General features: G+C 35.8%; 1 protein-coding gene across 3 annotated transcripts in view; it reads right to left on the bottom strand.

The window, feature by feature from the left end:
• The window catches only part of OstDelta (oligosaccharide transferase delta subunit), a 329,525-nt gene that overhangs the window by 130,615 nt on the left and 181,716 nt on the right, over positions 1-17,194 (bottom strand). For all 3 annotated transcript variants that reach the window (XM_089236493.1, XM_089236492.1, XM_089236491.1), the window contains exon 10: positions 9,750-9,867. In XM_089236493.1, the coding sequence (XP_089092619.1) occupies positions 9,750-9,867 (118 nt within the window). The remainder of the gene's footprint in view (positions 1-9,749; positions 9,868-17,194) is intronic.

The following is a 17,194-nucleotide window of genomic DNA, read 5'->3' as shown; positions in this document are numbered from 1 at the left end:
TTTATTAAATTCTACTTGTACAATAATTAATATGTCGGCTCCGTCATGTCAGAATCGCGAATGTGCAATGCTCTTGCAAAAAAAAAAAAAAAAAACACGGGAAATGACATTTAAATGTTTACTTTACCGTTACTCAATGGAAGTTATTTTCTAAAAATGTTTTCTAATGTGTTTCGATAGGGATACACATTCGCATTTCAGGCACAAATTAGATAGCATAACAAAGTATCCAAACAGCTGATAAACAAAGAAAAATTTGTATATTCGTGCTTCTGGCATGCAGCTAACGATATCAAGTTAGTAACTTTAAAAAGGTGACTTAGAATCACCCAATTTCATAAATTGTATACTTCTTGAAAATTAAAAACCCAGAATAGAGTGATAAGTATTGTCACAAAAATTATGTTTTATCAGCATGTCATTGCCCACCTATAAATACTGGGAGTGCAATTTCTTGAGAACCCTAAAAACGATGTAACGAACCTTACTTTGCAATGTCCTGTTATCAAATGAAATTTTTTTTTCTGACAAATTAATTTTAATTTGACAAAAATTCAATATATTATACCGCCCCTCAACAGATCTCCTCCCAAGAGCCAGAGGTTAACATTTCCTAGAAAAAACGAAGAAAACTGAAATTTTAATTTAATGAAAATCTAATATCCCCAGTAGCACAACGGTATCGTCAGAAATCAGGATATCGAATGAATACCAAGAAACGAAGAGAGGTCGGAAATTTCTATACGTCTGATACTGAACGGTATAGTAAAAATGTATTCACTCAATAAACGCCAAAATATCTTTTTTTTTTCTAAAATAGTTTCTCTCATTTTTACAGAATTTCTTTTCAAGGGAGAATATCTTATATGATAACACTGGTAAACAAAGTTTTTTTTCTTGGACGTTGAATACTGTAACTTACGTATTTTTTGATGTTGATTCTGAATCCGTCATCAGAAATCGTCAATCAGGCACCAGTTTTCCGCATTTTCCATTGTTGTGGGTTAGCCTAACCAGCCTTAACCCATTAGTGGCCACGATCCCCATTTGGGGGTTTTGCACTTATATATATGCACTTTTTGTGCATATATATAATTTATCGGGCCAAAAATTCCAAAATAAAAAAAAATTGGCAGTTAATGGGTTAATATTCTATACTGAGAAGATTAACATTTTTAGCCTAATAATGGGTATTATGAATATTAAAACTAAATATTATGGAATCAAGATTCTTTTGAGATACCTCTGATCATGTGCTAGCCATGGGGACAAGGGAATTAAGAGTCCCTTTCACCCTTTCTAGGGAATTCCTGACTAAACTGTCCAAGTATTTGCTCCTCGACCAAAGCAATTTCAGCACCTTTTTTCGAAGAAAGATGACGGTCTATTGCAATGATGTCGATGCTCTGTACGTTGCATTGGGGTAGGAGTATAATCCCATAGAGTGGAAGTTATATATAGATTCCTCTAAAACCAGCTTGAAAGCAGTACTTTTGCACAATGGTAACGAAAACCCCTCCATTCTCATCACTTACGGAGCCCACATGAAGGAGACATATGAAAACATGAAAGTTTTATTATGGATGGCACAGTATGAAAGACATGCCTGGCACTTTCACGGTGATTTGAAAATCATTGCCCTTGTTCTGTTTTAGAATACAACAAATTTTGCTATTTCTTGAGCTTGTGGGACAGCAGAGATAGACAAAACCATTATGTAAAAAAACAACAGCAACCAAGAAGACAGCTCGTTCCGGGAACCAAAAATGTCGTCAGTCAGCCCTTGGTGGATCCCCAGAAAGTCTAAAATTTTGTTAAAGGAAAAATTCTATGTTCTATGAAAAATTTTGTTAAAAGAATGAATTGAAATGGCGACGGTTTTAGCTTTCTAAAAAACAAATTTCCACGGGTCAGTGACGCTAAAATCAAGGAAGACATTCGTTGGCCCTCAAATTTGAGAATTAATGAACGATGCCACCCTAAATGAGCAAGAAACACCAGCATGAGAGTCATTCAAGAAAGTAGTCCAGAACTTTCTTGGAAATAACAAGACGGACAAATATAAGGAACTTGTGGAGGAATTACTTCAGAACTATAAAGCTCTTGGTTGAGATATGTCACTGAATATACATTTTCTTCATTCGCATAATAATTTTTTTCCCAGAAAACCTAGGTGATGTCAGTGACGACCACATAATTAATATTAGAATTTAAGCTATTTTAAAATGCGAAAATATACGTTTTTCAAAATTTTAAACTCGTGTTACTCAAAAACTATGCCTGACACACAAATTCCGAAAGCAGATTCGGAATCAGTGGGGAAAATACCATAAGAATGACCATATTTGATCAAAGAAACACTAAAAAAGTGAAATTTTGTTTACCAATGTAATTAGTTTCTTTCGAAATAATCCAAATTTTTCCCCCATCATAAAGTTGCACTTGCCATTTATAACAAATGGCCATTTATAACGACCAAGAACGGTATATGACACGACACATTTTCCCTGTCAGTGAATGCCAACAAAGATGACTGCCATTTCATAAGAGAAAAAGCATGGCATTAGTTACAAGCTGCAAAAATAGGCGATTTTATTGCTTGTAAACAAATTTTAATATTAAAAATTAGTATATAAATTTTTAAATATAAAGACGTGAGAGAACAAATAGTTGATGCCAAAAACAGTGTTTATAGAAAACTTAAGCATTATTTAACGATTGCTATCAAACCAGATGATAAATTTTCCAAGATATGGTCAATGTTTGTTATTTTTTCTGTCATTTTTTTGTTATTTAAATTCATAAATCCGTTCCTCCTGCTGAGCTGTGATCTTTGGCAGGCTCTTAAATCAGGTTAAAATGAGCCCCTCTGTAGTGAATTTAGTGTGAAAAAGAGGTAAATAAGGGTTGTCACGACGCTTGAGCCGTACATGCCGGAACCTGGGAGCTGAGGCTATTTGAGCTCCTATGGCCCACATCCTGGAGTAGGATCCTTAGACTAAGATCTTCTCAAGCCCTTCTATACTGAATTCATAGCATGAAAAAAATCAAAAATAATGGTATTTGTCCCAGGCCCTGTGAGCCCCACCCTTGTAGGGAGCCATGTTCAGCTACTCAACCCCAATAATTCACGAATATGCACAATACCACACACGATTCCCCCTCCTGTGTACGGGATGTTGAATAGGGATTTTCAACTCAATATTTTCTTCATGTCATGTCGGCAGCTCTGCTACCCAGTTTCAACTGGGTCCTTACCAAAAATTCCGGCCGAGTGACTCAACTTCAGGATGTGAAGGGGACACGTATACTTGATGATAGTAAAAAAATATTTATTAGCCTATATAAACTAAACGAGCATGGGCAAGGTCGTAGCATGCCTTCTTGGGCCCCCCCCCCCTTTAAGAGGTTGCAAAATAAGTATACCTATTTTTTGTAAGGCCCCATTTGGCTCGATGCCTCAGTTGCCCCAGCCTATTTACAGGCTCAATTATGCATCTTTTTGCATCCTAAGCCTCACCCATAGGCAATCAGGGCAGGGGTTTTATATGGTTCTCTGAAGTAAATTTTTGTATAAGACTATATTTTATATGAATTATATTTTTATGTAAAAATTTAACAATGATTGCATTTTGTCATGACCGGGAACTCAATCATTGTGCCCACCCATTTTCCCCAAATGCAAGGAGACAAATATGTACATGGAAATTTATTATTTGAAATCTGTATACTATATACCTATTTGAAATTTTACATGCTATGTGTTAAACTTGACTCAAAATTCAATACAATGACAATTGGCTATTTAAAAATATTGCTCTTCGGTATTGGCACACTATTCTATACAGTGTTAAAATACACTGCTGGCCACCCAAATTGCAACACAGAGAAAGACAAGAGATATCTACAAAATAAATATTGTTGCGATAACATGTTGACCAAGCATCAAATGATTAAATTTATAGACCTCTGTGAAGTGTGGTTCCTGCCAAAATCAGTAGCCAGAGTAGCCGCCATTGTTGGAGATCACCGCTGCCACATGCCTCGGCATTGATTCAAAGAGACTTTGGATGTGTTCTTGGGGTACAGCAGACCAAGCAGCTTCCACGCATTGCCAAAGTTGATCTGGTTTGGCAGCTGGGGATGTAATCTGGGTCAATCGTTGAGCAACCATGGACCACATGTTTTCTATCGGCGAAAGATCCGGAGAGCGAGCTGGCCAGGGAAGCAATTCAATCTGGCGATTGACGAAGAACCTTTGGACAATGCGTGCCACGTGTGGTCGCGCATTATCCTGTTGAAATATGGCTGCTCCAACACCTCGGAGATGTAGCGCTGGCTTTTTAAAGTACCGGCAATGCATACTAGATGAGTGCGAGAGTGATATCCAATACCGCGCCATACCATGATACCCGGTGCAGGACCAGTGTGGCGGTGCATAACGCAGCTGTTCAGCATCCTCTCTCCACGGTGTCTCCAGACTCGAATCCAACCATCGTGGTGTTGCAGACAGAAGCGTGACTCGTCAGTAAAGACAATTTCATTCCATTGTGCCGTCCACATCCTTCTTTCATCGCACCATTGGCTGCGGAGACGTATGTGGTTCTGCATCAAGGGTAGACGAAGCAATGGACGTCTTGCGGACAGACCACTCTGCTGTAAACGGCGTCGAATGGTACGCGCAGACACTGGATGATGCGGTACAGACTGAATGTGCTGTGCTATGGTTCGTGATGTGGCTGAGCGATCCGTCACTGCCATACGCACAATACGCCTGTCATCACGTGAAGTGGTGCACTGAGGTGGATGCGATCGAACGCGTCGGTCCGTCGTACCCTCCTGCATCCAACGATCACATATCCGCATTACAGTTGTTTGGTTTCGTCCAACACGACTACCGATTTCCCTGAAAGATAATCCACAATCTCGGTAGGCCACTATCCTTCCTCTGTCGAACTCGGATACTTGATCAAAAGATGATCACTCTTTTCTACGAGGCATAATTGATCGTTTTTTTGAAAAAACCACAAGAAAAACACAATTGCCGTACTTCAAATCGTCGAAATCTCCAAGCCTTAAATAGCGCTTTGAAGTGGCGCCACAGGCGCGCGTGATGTGCATCTGCGCTGAAATTCTAATCATTTGCATATCTCACCTCCGCTAATGCATGTTGTAAATTTCATATTATTTGCATGCTTCCTTCAGGGTGTTGCATTTACGGTGGCCAGCAGTGTATTTTTCATATGTAGTATCTTAGTTATTTAAAGTTATATATAAAAGCCAAAATTTCTCATTCTTGCAACATTTTCTAACCTTTGGCTATGTTCTGATGCTCTATCTTTAGCAAATTCATGAATAAGGATTGCATCACACATCTAAATGTAGTGGTGTATTATCTCACAGGGTTTCTTTTTCCCTTCACAAAGAAGCAGCTACAGTAGTGACATTATCATGCTAGGGGCAGCTGTCCTTAAAGGACAAAGACTAGTGTACTAGTAGTTACATTACCTCACATACATTTTCATTCCCATAAGAAGTTGCACATCTCCTACTGTATATCTCCCAGTCTTAACATTCAATAGTTGGTTTTTTTATACTTTCACACACACACTGTTAAGCCCAGTTAATCAAGGTTCTACTGTATAGTAGTAATAGATTTATGAACAATAATCAGCTATATACAGGGTGATTATAGTTTAAGCTTTGATTCTCCAAAACTATACAATAAGTACTGATCAGAATGACTTGAAAATTTGCATGGATACTCCTGAAGCAATGGAAGTTTCTTTCGCAAAAGGGAAAAGTGCAAAATGTGCAAGTAGATGATGCTGTACTTGGCCAGCAGTATAATCTATTTTGTGCAACCACATTATTTTGGCACTTCCACAGCATCAGTGTATGGATAGAACTTCTATCAAGATGCACATTGCAATACCATCAAAGCAGCTGCTGAAGACCCATTTTGACTGGATGCACCTTAACCCTTGCCACTGCTGGCTGTGGGGGGGTACCTCAAAATGTTATAAACAGTGGTCAGATTGCAAACTTTGGTGAATTGCAATCTCCAGCACATTCCCTATACGTTAGAAGTTCCTCAGGAATATTAACCGGGGGGGGGGGGTGGCGTTTGGTTTAATAAAGCTGAATTGCAAGTACATCCACATTATGACCATGGCATACTCAGATTCTGTTGTTGAACAAGAATTTTTGTGCTTTCAACCTCATATCCAGAACACACAGTGGACAACATATTTAACATTTCTTAAGTAAGTTGTAGTTATTTGTTCAATTACTTCGTTTTTTGTGATGTTTCCATGAATTATGAAATCGTGAAATGCTGTATCATTCTGCCATGACTGGCTACCGTTTCCATTCTGCGAGCAAATTTCCCACATGTTGGATGATGTCATTAATTTTACATTTTTAAGTATTTTTTCCCCTTTATCAAATAAAATTGCATTTTTTCAGGAATATTCATGTTAATTTTCCAGTAATTCTGACAATCGTTCTTTTTTTACAGTGTTTTGAAATCAGAACCTTAGTTATAATCCCCCTGTATATCGTAAATCATTGCTAATTAATCTGCATTATTTATGCTTCATTATATTCACTTAATTTTTATTACTTTTTGCAAAATAGCTTCCTAATTAAGTATACTGAAAGTAACTGGAGAAAAACCTTTATATACTATATGATTAATAATAACATTAAAAGAATTTTCAAACACACAGTAATCCATTGAGTTAAGCAAAAAATAATTAAATTGCAAAAGTTTGTTTTTGTTAAAATGTAAGAAATATTTACTGAATAATTAGTATGGGAATAGTGTTAATTACGTTAATAACCATTTTATTTTAGTTAATTATTAGAAGTTTGAATGATTTTTCAGAAATTTCATTGTTTTTAATGCTAATACTATTTAAACGAAACCAAAAAAACCTGGTTTAAACCAAAAAAACCCAGTCTTTTGGTTTTTTTTCAAAAAAAACGGTTTTTTTTGCCAACCCTGGTTGACAGCAGACCAAGAGAAACATGATTCGGTTATAGCTCCATTTGATGGACATTTTGTGCAAAAGAAAAATGTCAAATACAAGCGGGGCAAGTCCAAAAACTGTTTCCAACACTCTGGAGAACCAGTGGAGGAGTTCATCTCAGTTCTCTGTGTGCTAGAGGAGTCATGAAAGTATCAAGCTCTCTGATAACAGATGATTCATGCTGTGGGGGTCAGCGGCCGAAAATTGTCTAAAAACTTCAGCTGGAGGAAGGTGTAACGCTGGAGAAAGCTACAACAATAGCAAGACAATACGGTCAAATGGGCCAACAAGCAGCAGGAGAGAATACATAACCCTTCATTGAACCAGTTCCCAGCTAGACAGAAATCTGGCCAGGGTCACAGGAATCAATGGGAAAGACATGGCTCAAAATCTAACAATCCAAGAACAATCAAGGAAGGAAAAGCAGGGCCAGATCTGCAGTAGAAATGAAACTGCTGCGTAAAGTCGGGATGAAGCCAGCGAGGTAATTTCTTGTCTATTTAATATCATCTGTGTCATCGCACTAAGACACTTGGAAAGAAGACATCTTGGTTGGAAATGTCAAAATCAACTTCCTGCTAGATTCAGGAGCAGACGTGACATTAATTTCAGCCAGTCTCTACAGACGGAAGAAAAATAGATTTCTGCGAAACGCAAGCCTCCTGACCGAAATCTTTCGAGTTCCTATGCAGTGAACTACGGAATCTCAGAGTGCCCTCTAACTTGCAAGTCAGACTCTACATCCGCAAAAGTATATGTGATCACGGACCCTGATTGTCCACTATTGTCGAAGGAACATTGCATCCAAATGAAGTTTATTCAACAACTCAATGAAAATACTTGGTTCACAGCAGACCACCTACATGGTATCCAAGCTATGACAAACCTGACAGACAACACTTTAGTTTGGGGGAGTTACTCAAGAGGAACACGACAGACATCTTAGAGAAGTTCTTTGACGGTTTCATAATGCGAATGCCACCCACAACAAGGACAAGTGTGTCTTATGCGACATTAAAGTGAGGCTCTTAGGCCATCTGATAGACCACAAATGAATCCAGCTGGACCCGATGAAAGTAGATGCCGTAGAAAATCCTCAACCACCAAAACATCTACGTTCAAACATCAAAGTTCATACTGAACTTTGAGAAGTAAAGGAAAAATTACTATAATCGCCACGTTGTCCACACTCAGGAGCAGCTGAATGTAAGAGACACTGTGGGTGGCAGATATGAAGATGTGGGATGGAATCGAGAGCAGAGCAGATACCCAGAGATCCTTCACCACCAAGATGATCTGTGAGAAGGAATCTGTTCCACCTGCACAAGACTGAATGCCCTGAACCTGTGGATGTTTCAGGATCCGATCCGGAGCCGGAGTTTTAGAGTCCCCATCCGCTGGTCCGAGATGATGGCACTGCACCCAGAAAGCCAACTGAACAGTCGTCAAGAGGACTAACATCAATCCCATCGGAACAACATAATGCGGTTGTGTGGTGCAGAAGCCCTGGCACTATCAACTGACTGACACTATCAACTAGAATCATTTTTATGAAAAATAAACATAAAAGGAAGGATGTGTCGGAAGTGATATATAATCATCAAATCAGGCGGTAAAACCAAGGAGATAGGTTTGACTGTTGGACGAGAGCATATCAAACGCTCAGGTTTAGACATCTGTGTAAATAAATATTATTTCAAATTATTCTCATTGGCTCTAATGTATACGTAAATCGTGATATGCCTAGGAGGCCAAGCAAAGCAATGCACAGTTTGAAAGAAAAGGAAATCGGGTTGGATGGAGTAGGAAAAAGTCTCTTTCCATGCTTCAACATCTTGCAACCAGTAACAGCCTAGAAGTTCACTTCTATCGAGTGAGATTTTTAAACAGACTTTCACATTACTGATTTGTATTATTGATTCCATAGTGTTTTTATTAGTCATTTTTAAGCAAATGAATAATTTGGGAATCATTGAAACTTGCATCAATTTCAAAAAAGTTTGATTCAACATATGAGCTGGATTATGAGCACATTTACAGAATGAATTTGTTAACCAAAGTTTCACGTTGTGATATTAATAAAGTGAAAAGGCATACAAAGTTGATAGCGGATTAACATAGAATAAAGCAATGAGGGTGGGATGCAGGTAGAGGCCAAAAATTAGAATCACAAGGCAAAAATAAAGCTGTGCATGACTTCTAGCTATGAGTAAATGGGGCTCATTTGTTTGAAATAAAGAAATGTTGATGCTTGAGTTGCTTTTACTAGAAAAAAAAAAATTGGAGTTTCAACTGTAAATGGTATTATGAAGAAATGACGTTGTGGCAATGTTTAAAGTTCTCTGAGGTACTCTTTTAACAATAATTACACAGAAAATCTAAATTATTCAACAAAAAAAAAGAAACCTACTTACCCCAATATTAATGGACAAGTACAGCAACAGTTTATGCAATGCATTGAAGAAAAATTCAAGGGAAAAAGAAACCCTTTCACCAAGGCAAATTAATTTGTGTGAGAAAACAAATTGTATTACTCGAATAAAAGAATTTCTTTTTTCATGAAAATCTCTATTTCACAAACTTTTAGCCTGAGCTGAGCTGAATTAAGCTTGTTTCGCCAGTCCCATGCCACTATTTTTTTATGGACATTCTACTGGCCTAAGCCTCTCCTGTCAGTTTTGAAATATAGAGATTCTACTGCAATAATAAACTAACCTCTGCACCAGTATTGCCAACAAATCGAGAATCTGGTTTTGAAGGATTGGCACTAATGTAGAGTCTATAAAATCCCCTTTGAGGTTTTTGTTCCATCAAATTGAATGAATACAGCGAGCTGAAAAAATATTAGGGTAAATAGATAAAGCAATATGATAATACTATATAATATATAGTATTATAATAATATAATTATAATAATATATAATAATAACAGATACAATGCTTTGTGAGAACCAATTTCAAATAAATTTCATTTTAAACAAGCAAAGTTGATAATTAAACAATATACAGTCTGAAACATTAGTTGAAAAAAATATAGACAAATATATAAGCTTCTAAATGCACTGAAATCAACATTGATAATATGACAAACTACACTTTAATCTTAATTTCAGCAGATAAGCAACACTACAGTGCACCACTTTTTTAGATGAAATTTTTTTCTCATAGTTGCTCCCTAACACTAAAGAAGATTTGTGGTGAGATTCAATTTATAATTTTATCTCACAGATGGCGACACTTGTAAAGCCGCACCATCCTATTATCACGGGAAAAAAATCGGGGATTGGTGACCGAATCATCAAGCGAGTAACATGTCGCTCCCGTAGATTTTTGTTTCGTGTTGTAAACAAATTATTATTTTAAGAAATTAATTATCCTGAATCCTTCATTTTATATAAATCACACAACCTGTCAACCAAAGAATGGTGACTGCGGACTTCGAACAAGTTCCAGTTTCTTCATTGCAGCACGGGGCAATCTACGGCGTTTCTCGTGAGTGAACTTTCAGTTTCCGGGACATCACTTTTCCTGGATTTTCAGCATGGCGGAAGTAAGTGCCGTTCAGATACCACTTTTCAATCACCATGATCCAACGCTGTGGCTCATAATGTGTGAAAGTACTTTCGATCTCGCTCTTCCGAAACCTATAACCGAATCTGCCACCAAGTACAACTATGTTGTCGCGAATCTGCCTCCGAAAAGTGTGGCTCTTGTCATGACCTCCTATATAACCGGCCTTTGTGTAGCATTGTGACGTCACTGGAAGTAGTGCTATACCTCCACCTCCTTAAGCCTAACGATATGATCAGATACGACGACGATATTTCATGGTTTTTTTCTCCCTGAAGAATTTGAATCACTTAACCAGTCAGAAAATTTTCTTAAAAGACATCTATATTTTTCAACAATAAACACATTAGACTCATTTTAAAAAAATTCGTTTGCCCTTTCCCATCAGTTATGCACTGCACTATTCACTTTTTTTTTCAATTAAACAATGATTTCATAGATCTTCACACACACATTGTATAGTCATCTTAATTCCTTAATTTTTTTTCTATTTGAAGGAAAAAAAAATCAATCATCCTGTACAGATATTTCTATAAGTACGAGACTTGGAAAAAAAAAAAAAATAGTTTGCAGAAATATCTTGAAAACGTCTGATTTTTGAACAGATAAATGAGAAAAAAAAGCCTTGTATCTTTTTTACTTCTAAATACTATTTGATAGTAATAAAAGACACCATAATAATGCAAATTGGAAAAGTTTATTTACATTTTTCAAAAAATGTTGACAACTTTATTTTACATGAATATAAAATCCTTTCATTGATGTAGGAAAAACAATCTATCCACACATGAAATAAATTCAAAAATACACATATGATAAATGATTTCAATAATTTTCATTAATTTCAGATATATTGATTTCAAAAATACGCAAACTTGATTTTAATGTAAGTTGGTGGTTTTGAGTAAACAGTACAGTTAAAAAAATATTTTTTGTGATCATCTGTGACGTGTAACATACTATGGAACCCCAATAACTTGAAACCCAAACACTATCGAAAAATAATTATGTTGATGTAAGCAGATGTCAAGTTAGCAAATTTTATTTCATTTTCCTTTTAACAATTTTTTTTATGTATGTATATTGTTGAACACACACACACACAATTCTATATATCATTCACAGATTCATAAAAACAAATGTTCTTATCTGCAATTTCCTACGAAAAGTTTTCGTATTGGGAATAATATCAAATTTTAGGTGGAAAGGGACATATATTTTGATTGTTGGAAGATGTTATTTGTGAATGAGCATATTGCAATGGACCAAAAAACAGATGAATTTCCTCCGCTCATTTAAAACACATCAATTTAGCTTTCTCATGTCGTCTCTCACACTCAAAAATTTCAAAAATCATTCACACCTGTGGCTTTCATTTTAAACAGGTTGAGTTTTCAGGTTCCAAATAACGGGAATAATGACGTATATTAATCAACAAATAGCAGAAACAATGAAAAATACAATTTTCCTCACACGAGAGTAATGTCACAAAATTTTGTGAACTGATCAACGCATGGGCGATTTCTGAGCAAGAGTTATGTTAATGCAGTTTAAATCATAGTCGACTTAAGTGGGATATGGTACTCATGTGTCAAGTTGAAATATTTTCCCCAATGAATCGAATATTGTGGCAACCACATAAATAATAAAAGGCGAGTTATCGAGGTTGCACTGTATTATAATTTAACACTTCAAAATACTCATTTTGAGATACAAAAAAAAAAGTTAATGAATAAATTTGGAGGTTGATGTCTCCTTTCCAAATCACAGTAATGTTGCATGAAGACATGTTCACATTTAACGATTATGCTTTTATCATTTTTATGTTATAGCAGGCTGTTTCGAGTTATACCTGCACAATATTAAAAAAAAAAACCCTTTGTGGAAAGTATGAACAAGTAATAATTATTTGCCTGATAGGCATAATTGAAAAAGAAACCAACGATGATAAAGGCAAAGCTATGATTCAAGTGAAAGGGGGGGGGGGTGTTACGATTTCCCTTACTCTGAAACAGAGTTTCTCACTCAAAATTTGAAAATTTTCAAAAAACCATTAGAAATTCATGGCTTTTCCTTATTCTTTATCTTTATCGTTGGTGACCTCTTCGAATATTTAAAAAGTTTTGCATTTTTCTATTACCTTTCACTTGGCATTTTTTCCTTTTTGTTTCAAATTCATCACAAGTCATTTTTTTTATAGAAGGTATTTAAGAATGCATCAGTAATAAAACATACACTCATGTACGTGATCTCATAGTGTGTGTACATGTTATCCATAAATGTTTTTCACATCTTTCTGATAGAAAAATTTCCCTTTCAATCAATAAATTACATGTTATTTCATGTGCTATTCTTACGCGACATGGAGTTAATTGATGTTAGCGGTGATTAAGGATATGCTACATACCTTCCAAATTACCACTACTAGCAGAAACCTTAAATCGCCGTCACTAGCAACAGATGATTTCATCATCTTTGGATTGGGAATCTACTATATGAAGAAACATACCACAGTCTTTGTTATTTACTAGTGTCCAATAATCTCAAATATCAAGGAAGTTCATTATATATTAAATACTATATAAGCTTGTTGTTTACAAATTTCAAATACTCCTACCGGTTTCATATTCTTTTTCTCTCTGGCTTGTTTTGAAGTGTGGAACGGTGAAACACGGTGAGTCCCAGTGTACAAAAACACATGGAAGAACCATCTGAATTGACCATAAGTAAAAAAATTTGTGACCAGTCTGGATGGATATGAAAGAGCAACTCCCTGGCAACCTAGCAATCACGAAAATACTCCTGCCCTGTTATAATTATTGTAATTATACGTGCAAAGTTACAAGGGAACCTAAATCTTTAGTCTGCTTCTAAAGCATGGTTCGTACTCTTCCAATGAAAAAAAAATTCAATGACTATTCAAGCACTTTTCAAGGTAAAACTTAAAAATTCAAGGACTTTTTTTACAAAAGCATATTTTTCACATGAATAGGCGCATATTTAATTTTGATTAAAACTTTCAGAGATTACATTTCTACTTACTTTATTTCACATCATCTGTAATGAATAAAGGAGGCCACATACACATATATATCATACAAAACATATGACACATTGAATAACACAGTTCGTGCCTGTCGATTTCCTCATTGAAACGTAGTTTAGTCTCTAAATATTGCAATTAATTTCCTTTTTAAAAGAAAGAACTCTTCTAAAGACAGAAAAAGATTAAATTATTTCTTTTATTAATTCTGAATTCATTTCTTTCATTAATGCTGGAATAATTTCTTTCATTAATGCTGGAATAATTTCTTTCATTAATGCTGGAATAATTTGTTTCATCAATGCTGGAATAATTTCTTTCATCAATTCTGGAATTTTTTCATCAATTCTGGAATTTTTTCATCAATTCTGGAATTATTTCTTTCAACAATTCTGGAATAATTTTTCATTACTTTTGGAATAATTGCTTTCATCAATTCTGGATTTGTTTCTTTCGCTAATGCTGAAATTCTTTCTTTCATTAATGCTGAATTCTTTTATTGATTCTAAAATTATTTCATTAATTCTGGAATTATTGCTTTATTAATTTTGGAATTCTCTCATTAATTTTGGAATTATATTTCATTAATTTTGGAATTATATTTCATTAATTTTGGAATTATATTTCATTAATTTTGGAATTATATTTCATTAATTTCATACTGCGTCATACTCCCTCCAGTAATATAAGCTCAATGGATTTCAGCGCCGATTCACCCATTGAAGTACAGCTTGCATTTGGCGACATTTTTGTCTGGCACACTCAGGAACAAATCTTGATAGGAAGGATTTTTCAGCCACACGAGTAATTAAAAGTAAACACACTTGTTACTCATTTTTTGTTTTCTTTCTTTAAAGAACCTTATACAACCTTAGACAGCATGGGCGGAGATACGGGGGTGGGGGGTGAAGTTGACTGATCTAATGTATATATGCATATATGAATTGACATCATAATCGTGTCCCCCCCCCCCCCAGACTTCCAAGTCAATCTCCGCTCACTTACGGACCGAAAGGCTGAAATTATTTTGGCATTATGACACTTTTTTATTAAGATATTGATTTCTCAAGTCCTCCAGAAAAAATATCTAGTACAAAAGTTTAATGACTTCCAACGACTCCAAATACGTCTACATAAGATCACAGGATACATGCTACCATAACGCTGGGTTTTCCTAGAAGTGGGTTGTTGCAATACCTTCTAGAGCAGAAGGACTTCTACTCTAGAAATAGGTATTGGTTGGTTATTGGGGGCCAGAGCGTGCCGACTGAGCTGAAGAAAAAAAACAACGATCAGAAGTTCATATTTTGAACTTTAACTTTTATTCCATAAAAGTTGCAAGGAAAAAAAACAAGATCATTTACGATCATAAAAGAAATAAATAAATAAAACGGCTGACAAATAACAACCGGCAATCTCAGGGAGAAAAAAAACAATCCCGACAGACGCGGAAAAAAACCAGCCTACAGTACAAGGCTGAGCTCCCGTGAGGGTGAGAGCATGTGCCGCCAGCAATTTACATATTGTGTCGGGCCGAGCGGTTCCACGTACACAGAGAATAAAAAGGGGAAAAAACATTCCAACATAGGTTTTTGGCACCGCATGAACCGAACTGGATCATTTCGCGTCGACAGAAACGTTTTACATAATCACACTACGCGTTTGTGTATTCCTATCGTGGCGCATCAGTTAACGGCCTTGCTATCAGCTACTCTGTCATCTGCATGCTCCGGTTTAAAGGGAATCATCGAGCTTGATGAAGGGAAGTGAAAGAAAACAAAAATGAAGAGTTTTCTCAGCTACCTCGTTGGGCATTTTACCTGTTGTGGCGTTGTATTTGTATTTGTATAGAAGATCGGTAAAACGAGTGGCGCACAACGCATTTGACTCCTCCAGAAACAGTCGGCCAATCACGTTCGACGTAAATCACTGTCGTATGAGGATTGTTGCGCTCTCTAGGAAAACAGTCGAACTTGTTTTCTTATTCTTGGTGAGTGGACGGCGTGTCCCGCTGGGCGATTCACTTTGCACGCGGCACAAAAAACCTGCTCCTACGAAAACCCGGCTTAATAATAATGGGGGAAAACGTGCTTTAAATCCAATTATCCAGGGTTATTGGCTGCTAAGGCTTTTTCCCTGTGCTTTGCACTTTTTTAAGGACGTCACTTACGAAGTAAAAAAAAAAAGTGGCGAAAACTATTTCTGAAAATTTTTTTTTTCAAGGACTCTCACAGAATTCTTAAAAAAAAAAACCTCTTTTTCAAGGACTCTTATTTATTTTCAAGGACTTTCAAGGCCTCGAAAATTAACTTTTTTTTTTCAAGGACTTTTCAAGGACCGTACGGACCATGTAAAGGCTCTTGGAAGTCTTCATAGTGTGACTACACAACTATCTCTGGCAGATTGGCAGAAGTGGAGCAAACTGTCAGAGTATAACACTTGATCTTTGAAAGGCATCACTGATGGTCGAAGTGATTCAACGGTGGTACACCATTGAGACAGTTTCTCGAGACCTTACTGTATCCGTAGATTTGCCGATCAGAAAGCTTGATGAATTCATTGATGGAGGATAGATGTCGTTGAATCACGACCATCTTTGGTGCTGAACAGATATGAAATCAGGAACGCTTCCTCAGGGTTCATAAATAGCTTGTTGAGAATCTGGCTTGAAATGTGGTTTACATACCTGTAAGATGAGAGAAAAGAACCCTTATAAAAATTTATGGCGTTAAATCAGTTTATTTTGAAAATAATATAATTTTATTATGACAACAAATTTTTTTCTCTCTCTACTATCACAAGATTTCCTACTTGTAGGTACATCTTGAAACAATAAGTTTTCTAAAAAATATTTTTGAAAAAATCTAAGCGTAAAAAAATAGAACTTTTATAATATTCACAATGTTGAAAGTATATGACAAATTTTCATAATGATTAAGTTCTTTAAAAAAAATTGAAAATTAAGAAAGGAAAAAAAATTGCCAAGGTGAGCAATTCTCCTTTATTAATGCATGCCTAATTTTCATTGAGTTCATTGCCATTAAGAAATTGAACTAATGTTAACTCTTTAAAATTATGTAAAGATAAAATAAGAAAATTTTTTTCAAATGGACAAAAAATTGAGTAATATGTGAAACATGTAATCTAAACACAAATGCTGTACCTCATCTGTTCAATTTTGAACAATGATCAGTTTTTAATTATTGGAGTTAGATTAATAAAACAACAGAAAAAAAAGTTAAATAAACTTTCATTTGTATCGAAGTTTGTTGTTGCGGAAAAAAAAAATTATATACCATATTGATATACGGGGTGATTATAAAAAAACTATCCCGACATATGGGCCTCTAACTATCATGCCAATCACAGAAACTGAATGAAATTTTGGCATAAGGTATTTTGAGGTATGCACTCAAGAATGATATGGAAAACAAGTGTCACTCTAACAGTTACGGTTACAGTGAGAAAATTTCGAAAATATCAAATGGCAACACCAAGTTTTTTGTATTGGAATGCGATCTCCATACTGAAAAACACTAAATAGCGT

The sequence above is a fragment of the Pholcus phalangioides genome, unplaced genomic scaffold (genome assembly GCF_987345545.1).
Source record: "Pholcus phalangioides strain wild (caught in Gottingen) unplaced genomic scaffold, Ppha-v1.0 ptg000009l_1, whole genome shotgun sequence".
Classification (NCBI taxonomy): Eukaryota; Metazoa; Arthropoda; class Arachnida; order Araneae; family Pholcidae; genus Pholcus; species Pholcus phalangioides.
This window is presented reverse-complemented; position numbering and strand designations above follow the sequence as displayed.